This window comes from Bidens hawaiensis, unplaced genomic scaffold, assembly GCF_021521415.1.
Source record: "Bidens hawaiensis isolate Kalapana, Puna unplaced genomic scaffold, B.hawaiensis_p1.1 tig00008321_1, whole genome shotgun sequence".
Taxonomy (NCBI): domain Eukaryota; kingdom Viridiplantae; phylum Streptophyta; class Magnoliopsida; order Asterales; family Asteraceae; genus Bidens; species Bidens hawaiensis.
Genome location: NW_027491591.1, coordinates 475776 through 489776, shown reverse-complemented (window position 1 = coordinate 489776; position 14001 = coordinate 475776). Strand labels below are relative to the sequence as shown.

General features: G+C 32.3%; 1 protein-coding gene and 1 pseudogene across 2 annotated transcripts; one reads left to right on the top strand and one right to left on the bottom strand.

Moving 5' to 3' along the window:
• Window positions 1–1559: 1559 nt before the first annotated feature.
• On the top strand, window positions 1560–4672 carry LOC143637466 (bet1-like SNARE 1-1; annotated as a pseudogene). Its single transcript, XR_013154432.1, has 5 exons — window positions 1560–1618; window positions 2839–2967; window positions 3712–3768; window positions 3855–3914; window positions 4419–4672. The product of XR_013154432.1 is annotated as a bet1-like SNARE 1-1 (transcript).
• A 7448-nt stretch (window positions 4673–12120) lies between these two features.
• Window positions 12121–13186, bottom strand: LOC143637465 (uncharacterized). The gene has a single exon (XM_077104850.1). The coding sequence runs from the start codon at window positions 13067–13069 to the stop codon at window positions 12497–12499; it is 573 nt and encodes a 190-aa protein (XP_076960965.1). The 5' UTR covers window positions 13070–13186; the 3' UTR covers window positions 12121–12496.
• Window positions 13187–14001: the final 815 nt, after the last annotated feature.

The following is a 14001-nucleotide window of genomic DNA, read 5'->3' as shown; positions in this document are numbered from 1 at the left end:
GATGACAATATATCCATATTACCATCTAGCCCATTTTTAAACGGATCATGTTGGAGTTGAGCTAGAAAAACAAAAGGGTCATGTTTATAATAAAACATTTACCCGTTTAAGTAAACTTGTTAACTCGCCAATTTGTTTCACTGAACAACCACATTAACCCATTTGTGACCCACTTAACCATTCTTTTACAACCATCACCCCAATTAACATGTTTACAACCGTTCCACATGTTTAGATAAATAAGTAAATAAGTTAAAACTACCATCTTCGACTCCACGATTCTAAACGTAAACAAATAAAACCTAATATTTTTAAAACGAATTAAACACATTTCCATGTTTGTAACGAACAATTCAACCCTATAACACACCAATATCTACCTATTATAATAAAATAAAATAACTAGGGACACATGTCACTTGAAAATTCATTCATAGCATAAAATTCCTGCTCAAATTGTTATATACTTTTATTGAAAAAGTATTTATGTCAGTGTATCAAAACGTATATTCATCCTTTAATAAAATAACTAATTACCTAAATTATATGGATTAAAATATATGCATATTTATGTCAATATAATCAAAATATTTATTATTATCTTTAATGAAATCAGATTTATCTATTTTTTTATTCAATCAATTTATATACAATTTTGAGTGTATAAGATGGATGTGGTAAAATTCAGTTAGCGATATTTATAGGTTTAATATGATAAAGAAAAGAAGATATTATGAATTAGAATCAATTTTTTTCCTCACGTGTTTGTTTAACCTCAATGGATCCAAGGAATTTTCATCCATCTGTGTCGCATATGCAATACAAAAGTGTGTTTTATTCATGATAATTTTATATATGATGTTATTTTTTATGTCATTCATAACTAAACATATTATCATCTTTTGTTATAATTCTTTATTCCATTAAAAAAATAATTACAACTTTTAAAATCACTAAATACATTTTTTCGTGATTCCGAAGATATTGCGTGAGAATACACCACGTATTCGTACGATTATTCCATTATAAAATATCATATGAACTTATAAAGCCATTTAATTTGATAAGTACTATTTTTTTAAACTTTTTTTTATCATTTACGAAGTATTACATTTTGCTTAATTGTAGTTCTTTTTAGCACCTCTTGTGTTATACGGGTTCTATAATAATAAAATAACTAAATGTAACATATATACCCTTTCTAAAAATTTCTAAAAAAAAATAAAAATAAAAAAACTTTAATAATAATATAAGTCCCAAAATGTTATTTAATATTGATTCTCACAACATAACGCTGGACATTATTCATATCCAGTATTCCCCACCAGGTAAACCACCCGATCACTCTTTCTTTCTTTTCCAATTAATTAATTATTATTATTATTATTCAATTCCCACCACCGGCTCCGGCGAATGTTGCCGGAGATCTATATTTCTTTCGCCTTTTCTTATTCAATCAATTATAATAATAATTTTAGTTCAATTGTTAATTTTTCTTCCCTAATGAATATGAATTATTATTAAAGTTACTACTGATTGTGTTGTTGTTATTTATTTATTTTTTTGCAGAATTGTAATCTTGGGTTTTATTCACCAGGGCTATTATGAATACTCGAAGGTTAATTAATTCATCTTTATTCACTTTTAAATATGTGTGATTTGCTTGCTACTAGGGGGGTTTTCATTTCTAGATCTTGATTATCTGAGTGAGTCTTTGCTTTAATTGAATGTTTGATTCTTGTGTAACCGACCATCGAGCGTGTTGCCGATTATGTTCAGATTGCTTTCAGTAGTTAGTGATGAGATCGGATTAGGAAAACGACTGAAACCGTATACTGAGTACTCGGTGAGGATCGGTATTGTTAACAGGAAAACTGAGTACCGATACTGGCAGTGTTGTTAAAATCACTAGGCTCTACTCGAGCGGTGGGGTAGGGACCAGTGATTAATTGGGTTGGAATTTGTATAAGTTTTCAATTTTGATCGATTTTGACCAAATAGCAATTAACCCGTGACTAGTCGGTGGGTTACCGACTAGCGATTCATCGGTGCTATGCGGATTTTTACAACCATTCGGTACCGGTATACGGTAAAAAACGCTTATTCCTATTGAAGATGATCTGGCATTGAACTGTTATAACCTAAATCCAAGCCCTAGATAAATTCAATCATCAATAGACTTTCAATTACTGTTATGATTGCTGGTTTAGATTGAAATTATTGCAAATTAGGCTTTATACATTTGTAACAAGCTATAGCTGATTGCAATTTGCAAACATGAAAATGTGACGCGTGTCACAGACCGCTTACTGTAATATGATATTCTATTAACATGATAAGGAGTTCTTGTTTTGCATACTCTATTGCTTGTCTTTCTTTTTTTATTTAAATAAATTTTGAATAAATGTACGTCAGCCGATTGAAAATATAGCAAAATAGGATATATGTGTTTGTAACAGCTCATGACTGATTGCAATTTGCAAACATGAAAAAGTGACGCGTGTCACGCACCGCTTACTCTAATATTATTAACATGATAAGGAGTTCTTGTTTTGCATACTCTGTTGCTTATGCCTTCTTTTTTCAAGATAAATTTTGATTAAATATACGTCAGGCGATTGAAAATATAGTAAAATAATTATTATGTGTTTGTAACATCTCTTAACTGATTGCAATTTGCAAACATGAAAAGGTGACGCGTGTCACGGACCGCTTCCTGTGATATGATGTTCTATTATTAAATTAACTATGATAAGAAGTTAATGTTTTGCATACTCTATTAAATTATTAGTTATGTTTTTTTATTTAATAAATCTTGATTAAATGTATATGCATCAGGGATGTTCGTGGAACCAGATCTGCTCTGTTTGATGAAATTGAAGATGGTGGTATAAGGGCCACTTCTTCATACTCTTCTCATGAAATTGATGAACACGGCTTCAAGATAGAGTTCTTTTGCTGAAAAGGGTATGCAAGTTCTGACCTTGTGATTAGTATCATTATAGTGTCATTTTGATCATGTTTTGAACTTGATAACATCCAAGGCTGTAAACGAACCGAACCGAGCGCGACCTTGTTAATGTTCCTTAAGCATTTATTGGACAAACGGACGGGTCGCCGACACAGAACCGGACAGAACTTCTTGTTCGTGTTCGTTCATTAAGGAAATGATTTTGTTCGTGTTCGTTCATTAAGGAAATGATTTTGTTCGTGTTCGTTCGTTAATTTCATAGACGAACACAAACCAATAAACGAACAAATACTTAAACTCGAGTATTAGACATAATTACTCAAAGTAAATATAAATTTAATTGCTTGACATTATTATCTAAAATTAGTTTTGACATAATAAATTAATAATGATAATAATAATATATAATAAAAATAAATTAGTATAGAAATTATGGTGATAAACTAATAAAAATTTAAAAGTAGATAACATTCAAATGTTTGGATAATAAACTAAAAAAAATAAAAGAATGTAAAAAAGCTTCAATGACTGAAAGAACATTTTCAAACATTAATGAACATAAGCGAACACAATCGAACGAGATTTTTTGTTCATGTTCCTTCTTTTGTTAAACGAACAAACATAATTGACTTCCCACCGTTCAATTCACGAAAAACTGTTCTATGAACGTTTTACAACCCTAAATTAATATCATGTCTAGCATTTATTTGAAGTAAAACTAAGCTGGTTTATTTCAACAGTTGACAGGTGACATCCATGAAGAAGTTGAGGGTCATAATCGTATGTTGGATAGAATGGTAATCTCGTAATTTTAAAAAAAATCTTTTTCTGTAATATTAAAATATCTTGACTGATTAATGTCAATCTTTGTTTTCCTTATTAGGGGAATGATATGGATTCGTCACGAGGCATGCTATCTAGAACTATGGATAAATTCAAAACGGTAATTTTTCTCTTTTAAAATTTAGTTGTAACACGTTTAATAACAGGTAGTATTTGATTTGACCTGTTTAATTAAACGGATCGTGTTGGGGTTGACATGCTTAACCCATCTATGGTGACCTGTTAACTAATTAATTACCACCCAACAACCCATTTAGCACGCTTACAACTTGATTACAGCCATACAACCCCGTTTATATTAACCTGCCAACCTGTTTGATTTAACGGGTCGTATTTGTGTTACACGATTAGGAAGTTATGGTTGATGTGATTGAAACTCGTCAACTCAACACGAGTGCCAACACTAGTTTGTGCTGAATCAAAAACTATTATTCGTAAATTTTTTATTCTTGATAAATAATCAGCACGTCAAACATGGTTACAAATTTACATGCCTTAGCAACAAACCACTCTTTTGAATAAAATGATCTATGACATTTTACATGCTAAAACATTATCCCAAATAACCCATTATAAGCAATTGTTTTGTATGTATTTTCTTCAGGTTTTTGAGACTAAGTCAAGCCGAAGAATGTTTACTCTTGTGGCTTCGTTTGTTGTCGGGTTCCAGGTCATATATTATCTCACTCGGTGATTCGGGTTCCTTTTGAACTCGAAACCGTAACCCCTTGGAGTGGGGTCCACCTGGTCTAGTGAAATGTTGGACGATCTGCAGTGTATGGTCTTTTGTGTGGACGTTTATGTAAAAAAAAGAAAGTCTTGTTGAAATGGAGATTTGTGTGTCTGGTTTGAAGAATATATATGTTCAAACTGTTTTTTCTGGTTCTGTTATGGATGATTGATTGGGCTTTTTGACAACCTGAAATTGATTAAAAATAAAAAAAATTCAATGATAGAAATTGAAAAATAAATATGCACCAGCCGGGAATCGAACCGGGTCTGTACCGTGGCAGGGTACTATTCTACCACTAGACCACTGATGCTTTCCGATTTACGACGCTTTATAATTTATATTATAGTCATTTTAAAAGTGAACTGCTAATACTATTTTCTTAACCGGTTAATAAAAACATTAGAAGCGTGTTAACTCGGTGCTTGTTAGAAGAAAATAGTGATGTTTCATGTTTGATGAACACGTTTGAAGAGTGAGAAGAACCTTCTGTTTTTCTTTTATTAAACCCTTTCACACAAATCAGAAAACATTGAATTTGATACAATACAAGGTTGTAGTTTTATTTAGGTTACCTTGTAGTTTTATTTAGGTTTTTATTAATCTTAGCTAACATCTTTTGATCATTATTGGTCATAACTATGAATTGGTTAATAACAGTTTTACCTTTTATCATATTTGTTCCCAACGATATGTGAGTCATGTGACTAACAAAACTCTAATATTGTTAGTTACAGGTTACTAGAAAACGCTTTTGGCCGAAAAATTCAAGTTTTTTGCCGGGAAACACCACCTGAACACCACCATCACCAACCACCGACTCACCACCGGAACCACCACCATGTGAGCAGCACCAACCATTTCCGACGATGGTTCTAGGGTTTCATCGACCTCAATAATTAGCGCTTTTACTAGAAAAAAGGTACCTAAAGGCTTATCTAAGGTTATAAAGATGTTTAGGACGAAAATGTTGAATCAACTGGAAAAAAATGTGATTACCAAAAGCGTTTTTCTTGCAACTTACAACTAACGGCATTAGCATCTGTTAGTCGTGAACCGTTGGGAACAAATATGATAAAAAGTGGGATCGTTATCGGCCAATTCGTTAGTTGGGACCGACAACGGCCAAAAGATAATAGTTATGATTAATAAAAACCAATACACATTTCATTTATAGCAATGTTTTAAAACTGGACCGACCACTAAATTTGCCTACCAGTTCACTAATCAAACTGGTTGAATCCTACGACGTGATAAAAAAAATTAATAATTAAAAAACATAAAAAAACACATATTATAAATAGCTTCATCGTAATAGTAAAAAAATCATAAAAGTATAAAAATATATAGTTATTGTTACCATATTAAACTAAAAGTTTAATATAAATATTTACACATATATACCACAAATATTAGATATTTATTCAAGTAGCTAATATCATTATACTATCATAGTAGCATAAGGGGTCCTAAGTTTGAAACTTAGGACTCGCACACAAGTAGAACAAGTGTGTTACACAACGTGTCCTTCAAAGACAAATACTTTAAAACATTGACGAGTTGTCAAGACAAAACCAATAGTACAATATGTTGATGAAGTCAGCAATGATGATAATACAGATGTAGAAGGATTTGTTCAAATCAACAAAAGTAAAAAAACCATTGAACATCTACATAAATGACACAGAAAGCAAAGATGAATCGATTTTGGCTGATCATTATTTTTGCGACTAACGTACGTATTCGAAACTCAAAATTAACAAGTTACATGGTGGTTTTGAGTACTTGTAATGTACATTGTAAATTTGTCCTTGCACTAATTTATCGTGTCGCCTTTTGTAACATTTATATGAGAGCAAATTCGCTGCTTCAAAGTCGGGTAAAGTGGCAGCAAGGCTTTCAATTTATATGGATCTTGGAGTACTGATACGACTTGATCATCTCGTGATAAGTTAGGATAATTAAATAGATATATTGGTTGACATTATGAATGACAACGTATTTGTAAAGCTAGTTATTTATTACATATCAATGAAATGTTTATTTTGTAATCGTTATGCTGTCAGAATTAATTTTTATACGCAAACTAATATATTCTCTCGTGTTAAAATTATGTAGAGTTGAATTCCCTAGTTATGTCACAAGACATATGTTGAAACCGAGGCTAACCCAAGTTTGCACAAGAATAGTGCTTTAGTTTTTGCATTTTTGCCACCATTGCTTTCTACTTTTTTTTTTGTTAAATTTGCATTTAAAATTCCATTAGTAATACTAGTTTTTAGTAGTGGAGACTGGAGAGTTAAATTTAAATTTAGAAAAACAAGTTGCTTTAAATAAGATTGTAAAACAATCACCAAAATATAGCTAAATAGCTATGTATTTATCAAATTAAAGGTTTTGATTTAGCGATAGAAGTGTACATTAGACTTTATAATTTTAAATGATGAGGGTTCAAGTCCCATGCTATCATCAAATGGTGGAAGTTAAAAGTAGAGCTAAAAAGTGTGTAATGTAGTTTAAAAAAAATAGCTATGTATTTAATACATATTTATGTATGGACTGGTCTTTTATATAACTTAGAATGGAAGCCACATACATCTACTAATTATTTCAAACACCTCTATACAGTTAACATCTTCAGTTGTAAGCTCTGTCAAAAGTTCCCGATCATGATAGAGGTTGAAAAGGGATTTTGATGATCATTTCAAACATTTTAATTTGGGACCCAACGTCATCGATCACTTTTGAAACTTTTTCTGGATTTAAAGTCTACTTTACCAAAAGCACATGAACGGCATTTATAATATACTGATCAAATGAATGTGATGATATACAAGGATAAATAAGTAACATGTATTTAACTTTTTCATGTTGTATCATAACATTATTGTCTTACTCTTGACTAATTTCTTTTTATACATTCTCTCTTTTTAAGGTGACATCTTTCTTTTTTTTTTTAATTAAATTTCCTTTATGTTATTAATTAAGTGTTATGATTTATACAAAATAATGTTCTTTTCAGTTAATCATTTGTTGGTTCATTATAAACAAATAAATCTGTTATGGACTAAGGTCTAGCTAAGAAAGTGTTTGTTTTGAAGATTTTCGAGTTAACTTTTTATATTAACAATACTTTTTCTCTTTTATATTTTCTTCATATTTACACCCTTTATAAACCCTTCGTCGCATCGTAAAACAAAATGACTATGACCGACAGATATATGTTAGAAATCTATCGATGAAGATGAGCACCATATAGGTGGTCATCCATTAGCAATACTCCGGCGTACGTAATTAATCAAGGCAGAAGATTAGGATTTGTGCTAACTTAATTATCACAAATCGTCATATTTTGATAGGTAATCAAGTTTCGATAAGTAGTTAATTACCTATCAAAATTAAGATGACAATTTATGATAATTAAGGAGAAAGCACTTTACGTATTTGTCCAAAATTGTATTTACAAAGTTTCGCTGCAAATTATGTTCAAAGAGTGTCTTTTTATCTGATTTATGTTTTCCATCACTTCTCTCTAGTTTTCATTTTGCACAGAGGATAAAACTGTGAAATAATAATCAACATTTAATATTGTTTAAATAATAACTCCTGCTTTTATAAACCACAAGAATCACCTAAAGTTCTACTATTGTCCATTATTGTTTGAAACTCCTTTTATATATCTAGGCCCTTGTTTATAAAAGAGTCAAGTAGGAGGCTATACTTGTCTCTTTAATTATAAACCTAAGTGTATCGGCGGATAGGTTTTCCCCGGAACTGACCCAACCCAGTCACACGGAGCCCTTAAGCGTCTCGGGTGGGTGTGTTTTCCCCGGAACTGTAGATAACTAGGAGGCGCTTAAGGGCTCCGTACGACTAGGTTGGACCAGCTGACGGTGGCCTTTTGCCTATGACTCACCCTGTACGGAGTACCTAGTCATTCTATGTTTGTTGCCGTTCAAAAAGTAATCTAGTGTTCAATTGTATCAATAGTGTTTGTAGATTTAATGTCTCTTGTATCTTTTCATTTACCCTTCCATAAATAATATGTATGCATGTATACATAAGATTGCATGAATACCAGCTTTAGTTTCTTTTTATGAATTCCTAGTTAATGAAATGAAAATGATGTATATCTAATTAATATAGCTTCCAATAATCAAGGGTGAAGTATAGAGGGTATAGAGATGGTGGTGAGTGGTGACATCTAACCAATAAAAGGGTGAAGTATAGAGGGTATAGAGATGGTGGTGAGTGGTGACATCTAACCAATAAAACCCCTTTATCCCATACTTCTCAATTGTCTTTACGCTAAAACATGTACATTTGTCACCATCATCTCTACTTCCCAACCCCCCCCCCCCCCCCCACTTTCATACCTTTGATTTCACCTGTTGTAGGGACCTCCCTACCCCCTAGGTAAGGTACCCTATCTCTCTCTCTCACTCTATGCATACATACATATATAGAGAGAGAAAACTAACAAATGATGGTTTAGCATATATAGCATATTAGGAGAGTTAGAAGCATGCATGATGAAACTGATACAAAATGTCTTGTTACCATATAAGGAAAAAGACATCATGAAACTGACTGACAAAAACCCTATAACAATCGTTGGGAACTAGCAAACGGTGCATCCATGTGTTGGAACTATCACCCCCCCCCCCCCCCGCCCCACCCCATCTCATCTCTTTCTGCAATATTCAAACCCTTTGTTCGCATTTCATCATTCTTGGATAACATGTACACAAATTAATATAAGAGAAAACCCTACATCATTAACATATCAAGTGACCAACACTGACATATTTGAAATGTTGCATGATATTGAAATGTTGCCTTTGGGGGTACTTCTAAATGCTGCTAAAATAAAAAATTTATATGTATACTTGGGAAAGGGTGGTGGGGGGGGGGGGGGGGGGGTATATGTATTATGTAATTTTTTGACATGCATGTGGGTATGACATAAATATGCCTTCAAATACATACCACGGAGAGTGTCTTACTTGTTCTTTTCCATGTAAAAGATATAGCATCAGATCTGATCTCAGTAATACATTAATTGATTCATAGACACTTATGTTTTCTATCCCCCCTATTCTAGTGTTTCCATTGACTCAATGCTACTGCACATCAGACTTTGAGCATTTAATTTAGTATAATTTGCATGCTAAATTCCACTCATATTTATATTTCTTTTTGAACTTCTTTTATGACATTTACTATATATTTACTTCACTGAATTGGTTTCAAACATATATATAATCATGAACATCAATGAATGATGATCTATCTGTAAGTAACTTAGTAATATTTGGCTCATATGATCATCAATTGCAAAAATGTACTTCAAAGTACAAACACAAAATTCATTATGATAGTTTTAATCTAATGGCAATTTAATTTCATCATTTAAGTATATCAGTACGTGTTTTCTTTGAGTAATTTCATAATGGGATCATGTACCATATTTTGGGAGTTATTTGATCATGGAATCATGGGCCATGTTGTTGCTTGATTCTAGGTTCAAGCTGTTTGTTTTTACTATATGTAATCTTAAATGAATGCAGTGAGTTTATGCATCAATTATTATCACTCTCTGTTGCCTTATTTATGTTCGTAAACGTCTATAATAAATATATATAAAAAATACTTTTGGGTAAAATTTAATATTGGAGGCATAAACTATTACATCAAACTCTATTTTATAGGGTAAATCTAAATTTAGAAAACTGAACCAAACTTTAGAAAACTAAAGTTAACTTTTCTAATTATGAAAGCGACTATATAAACACTTAAATTGTCACGTTTACATAGGGATAAGGAGATAAATCAAAACTTGTAAATCTGGAGATAAACTATTTACTACGAAATCGGGGCTCCATGATGGAGATGGAATTTGGCTAACGTGAGTTGGGACATACCGTCAGTAAACATTACCACATGATTTGGTTCGTCAAAACGCTTTTTTACAGTACTCAAGGCATGTAATTTTACACACAACCCAATTTATGCGCTTTTTAAGTGGATGATTTTTTTAACTCGAGTATTCCCTCTATGTCTAGTTAGTTTAAGTGTGAATCTGTTTTATAAGTTTCGTGTTGATGTCCCAATATGTCTTTAGAATCCCAACAATATATCGCCTAAAAAATAAATATTATCATGCTATTACTAATTTTTATTCAACTTGATCATATATACTCCTACAATTGATAGTCATAAAACAACCTAGGAGTACGATAAGATAGCTAAATAGATTCTTTAGATCTATGTGTTCCTTAGCTATTCTTGTTCAAATTATATATTGCCTGTCTAAAACTTTTTTTTTATTATCCCTATATCACAACCATTTTTTTTCTTTTCAAATAATGATTGTGTTATATTGTATCCCCACCCTCGATGGAACAAAACGCTGGTCGTAAATGAGTGTTGGACACGCACAGGTCGCGATGATATCGATTTCGATCGCTAAATCCAGTTGTATAAAAATATTACTCACATATATACCAGTTTCAGATAGTGATAAAACTTAATTGTTGCTCCGCCCACTAGTTTATTTTACATGAATTTCTATTCTAATGTGATAGTTTTTATATTACGCGATTTGATCACTCAGTATCATGTGTCTCGATCAAGAAGCATCGATTCCATATGTTGACATTTGATCGATCACCACATAATTAATTCACTTAAGAAGATCCCTATGTTTGTTAGTTTATTTCATGTATTAACATGTCAAAAGTATCATATGAGTTGATAAACAATTAATTCATTCCACAATTAATTAGATCCTGTATCAGCTATATATCCTCCTTGTATTTAATTGACGAGTATTAGCGACTATCATCTGTAATAGAATTAACGTACATGATAGATACTGGTCTAGCTAATTAATTCAAATTATGTCTTATAATTTCTTGTTTTACATGTTTAATTATAATTGCTACGAATTTATAAACTTTATTTCTATATTATTTTTCGTATATAATAAACTTTCTTACGGATCCTCAAGAAGGAAGATCTACATTACGACCGGCCGATATACTTGTTTTTGGGTGGGTAGGGGGAAAACACGCTTGTGTCGACCTCACAGGAGTGTCCCCTCTTGTTGGGATTAGGGACACTGGATTTATAGCAGGCCAGACAGCATTGATGGCGGCATCGGGCAAGGTTGCTAAACACGAGAGAGCTTGTTTGGAGAATCAACACGTGTTTATCCCCTTCGCCTTTGACACTTTTGGTTTCTTAGCTCCGGATGCCGTGGACCTTTTGAATAGGGTTCAGAAAGTTGTGTATAGTAACGTATCAGCCCATAAGAATCAAAACTTTGTTTTTAGTCGGATTGGGTTTGCTATCCAAAAGGGGGTTGCGGCGCAGCTTGTTGCCCGCTTACCTGCCACTTCATTGTAAATCGTTTGGATGTTTCTATGAAATATTTGTTTGATCATCAATACTAAAAGCATTTATTATAAACCAGCTTCAAATATTTATTATAATTAAACTTCACCTAATTTAAATTAGTTTTTGAAACTATGTAATTAAACTTGTTTAATTAATTATGAGGTAAAACTTTCTCATTATAACATGAAGCTCGTGATTTGAAGTACGTACAACTATGAGTATGCCGGTTCTGAAATAGCTCAACAAAGGCCACATAATAATTATTTTCCACCATCTGTTGCTTGCAAATTCATATCATGATGGAGATTCATCATTCTTGATTCGGATAAAACATCATTTAATAAACTAAAACTTAAATTTAATATCCTCCATTAGATTCAATCTCCAGCAAACTGATAATGGATCTAGATCAATCTAACAGTACATACACATATAGTTCAAGACACAAAATAATTAAAAACATAAACCCTAGAAGATTATTAATAATCTTATCAAATACTTAAACGACGAACACGATAATTAAACGCTTAACGATCATGTTATAGAACGGATCAAGATAGACCGAGTCGAAGCTCCAAATCCAAACCCATCTCATCTTTAAGCAGACCCTTCTCCATTTCCACCCTAAAACACTCTCTTTTCTTCCAAACTCTAGTTTCATTTTCTTGCACCACAGACTCTTGATCAATGTTCGTATTAGTTTTCATCTCTCCAAGAAAGTTCCATGGCGAATATTGCGGTACGAATGGGAACATGTTTTGTTTCTTTTCATTGTTCATGGTTAAAGATGGAGATGAAAGATCAAGTGACAAAAGTGAAGACTGAAATGTCTTTAAGGGTAAGCACATGAGAGATGATGAAGATGATGATGATTGTGATATATTAGGGTTAGGGTTAGGGTTAGAGTTAGGGTGTTGATCAGCTGGAGTGGGTGAAGACTGTCTGAGTCTGGCTCTATCTCTTCTGTGAACATTCATGTGACCACCAAGAGCTTGAGCAGACTTGTACTCTTTCTTGCAAAAGTTACACATGAAGCTTCTTTGACGCCATGAGACTAGATCATACCCATAATCTTTATCATAGAGGATGTTGTTTTCCCATTTGCTTTTGAACTTGTGATCCATTCTACACTAGTGATCGATGACGTACTACACTTGTGGTGATCGATCGAGTGTACCTTTGTGTGTGTGTGAGAGAGAGGGGAGTGTTTTATGAACTTAACATATGATGATGAAAAGGCTAGAATAATATGTCTATTTTATAATGACTTTATGATGAAGATAAGATAAACTGACCGTGATGCCTGCTAAATATAGATGTTGTGGAGGGGGGGGGGGGGGTGTTTGTACGTATAAATACACATATAATTTGTATACATTTGAAAGATGTAATAATTTATGTGAAATTGTTTAAATGGTATATACACATTTTAGAATTTTAACACATTATATCGTAGTAGAGAGAATGTGCAAAGGAATAATTATTAATTTGTATGCCCAACTATCTCAAGGAAGCAATTAATGTTTTCTTTATTCATTAATATAAGAGGTAAAAAAAGAATTACACAAAATAGCAAAAATGAACACATACAAGAACTCAATAAAATGATTAGTAGAGAAATATGACTCACTCTATTCCAACACCAAATAAGATCACAAGTGTATAAACTTCAATCACTCCACTCAAAACCTCATAAAAACAATAAGACTTCTTTACTCACACATGATATCCCCTTTTGTTACCATACCTCTAGTGAGTTGAGAATTAAGCACTCTATGTTGTCACATTTATCATATATATAGTTCACAAGTCATAACTTTTGAAGAAAAGTTAGAATCCGATGTGGTAGTTGGTAAAAGTTTTTCATTATGGATGCTCTAAAGTCCAGAGTCTTTGTATATATATAGAACACTAAATGTATACGGAACACTAAATGTAAACAAGTGTTGCATTGTGAAAATAGGGGTGCTTACTACAAGAAATCTTACTTGATACAAGCCCTATAGTGACGACATATATCGTCTACATAGACCACCTGTAGCGCCGACATGTCGTT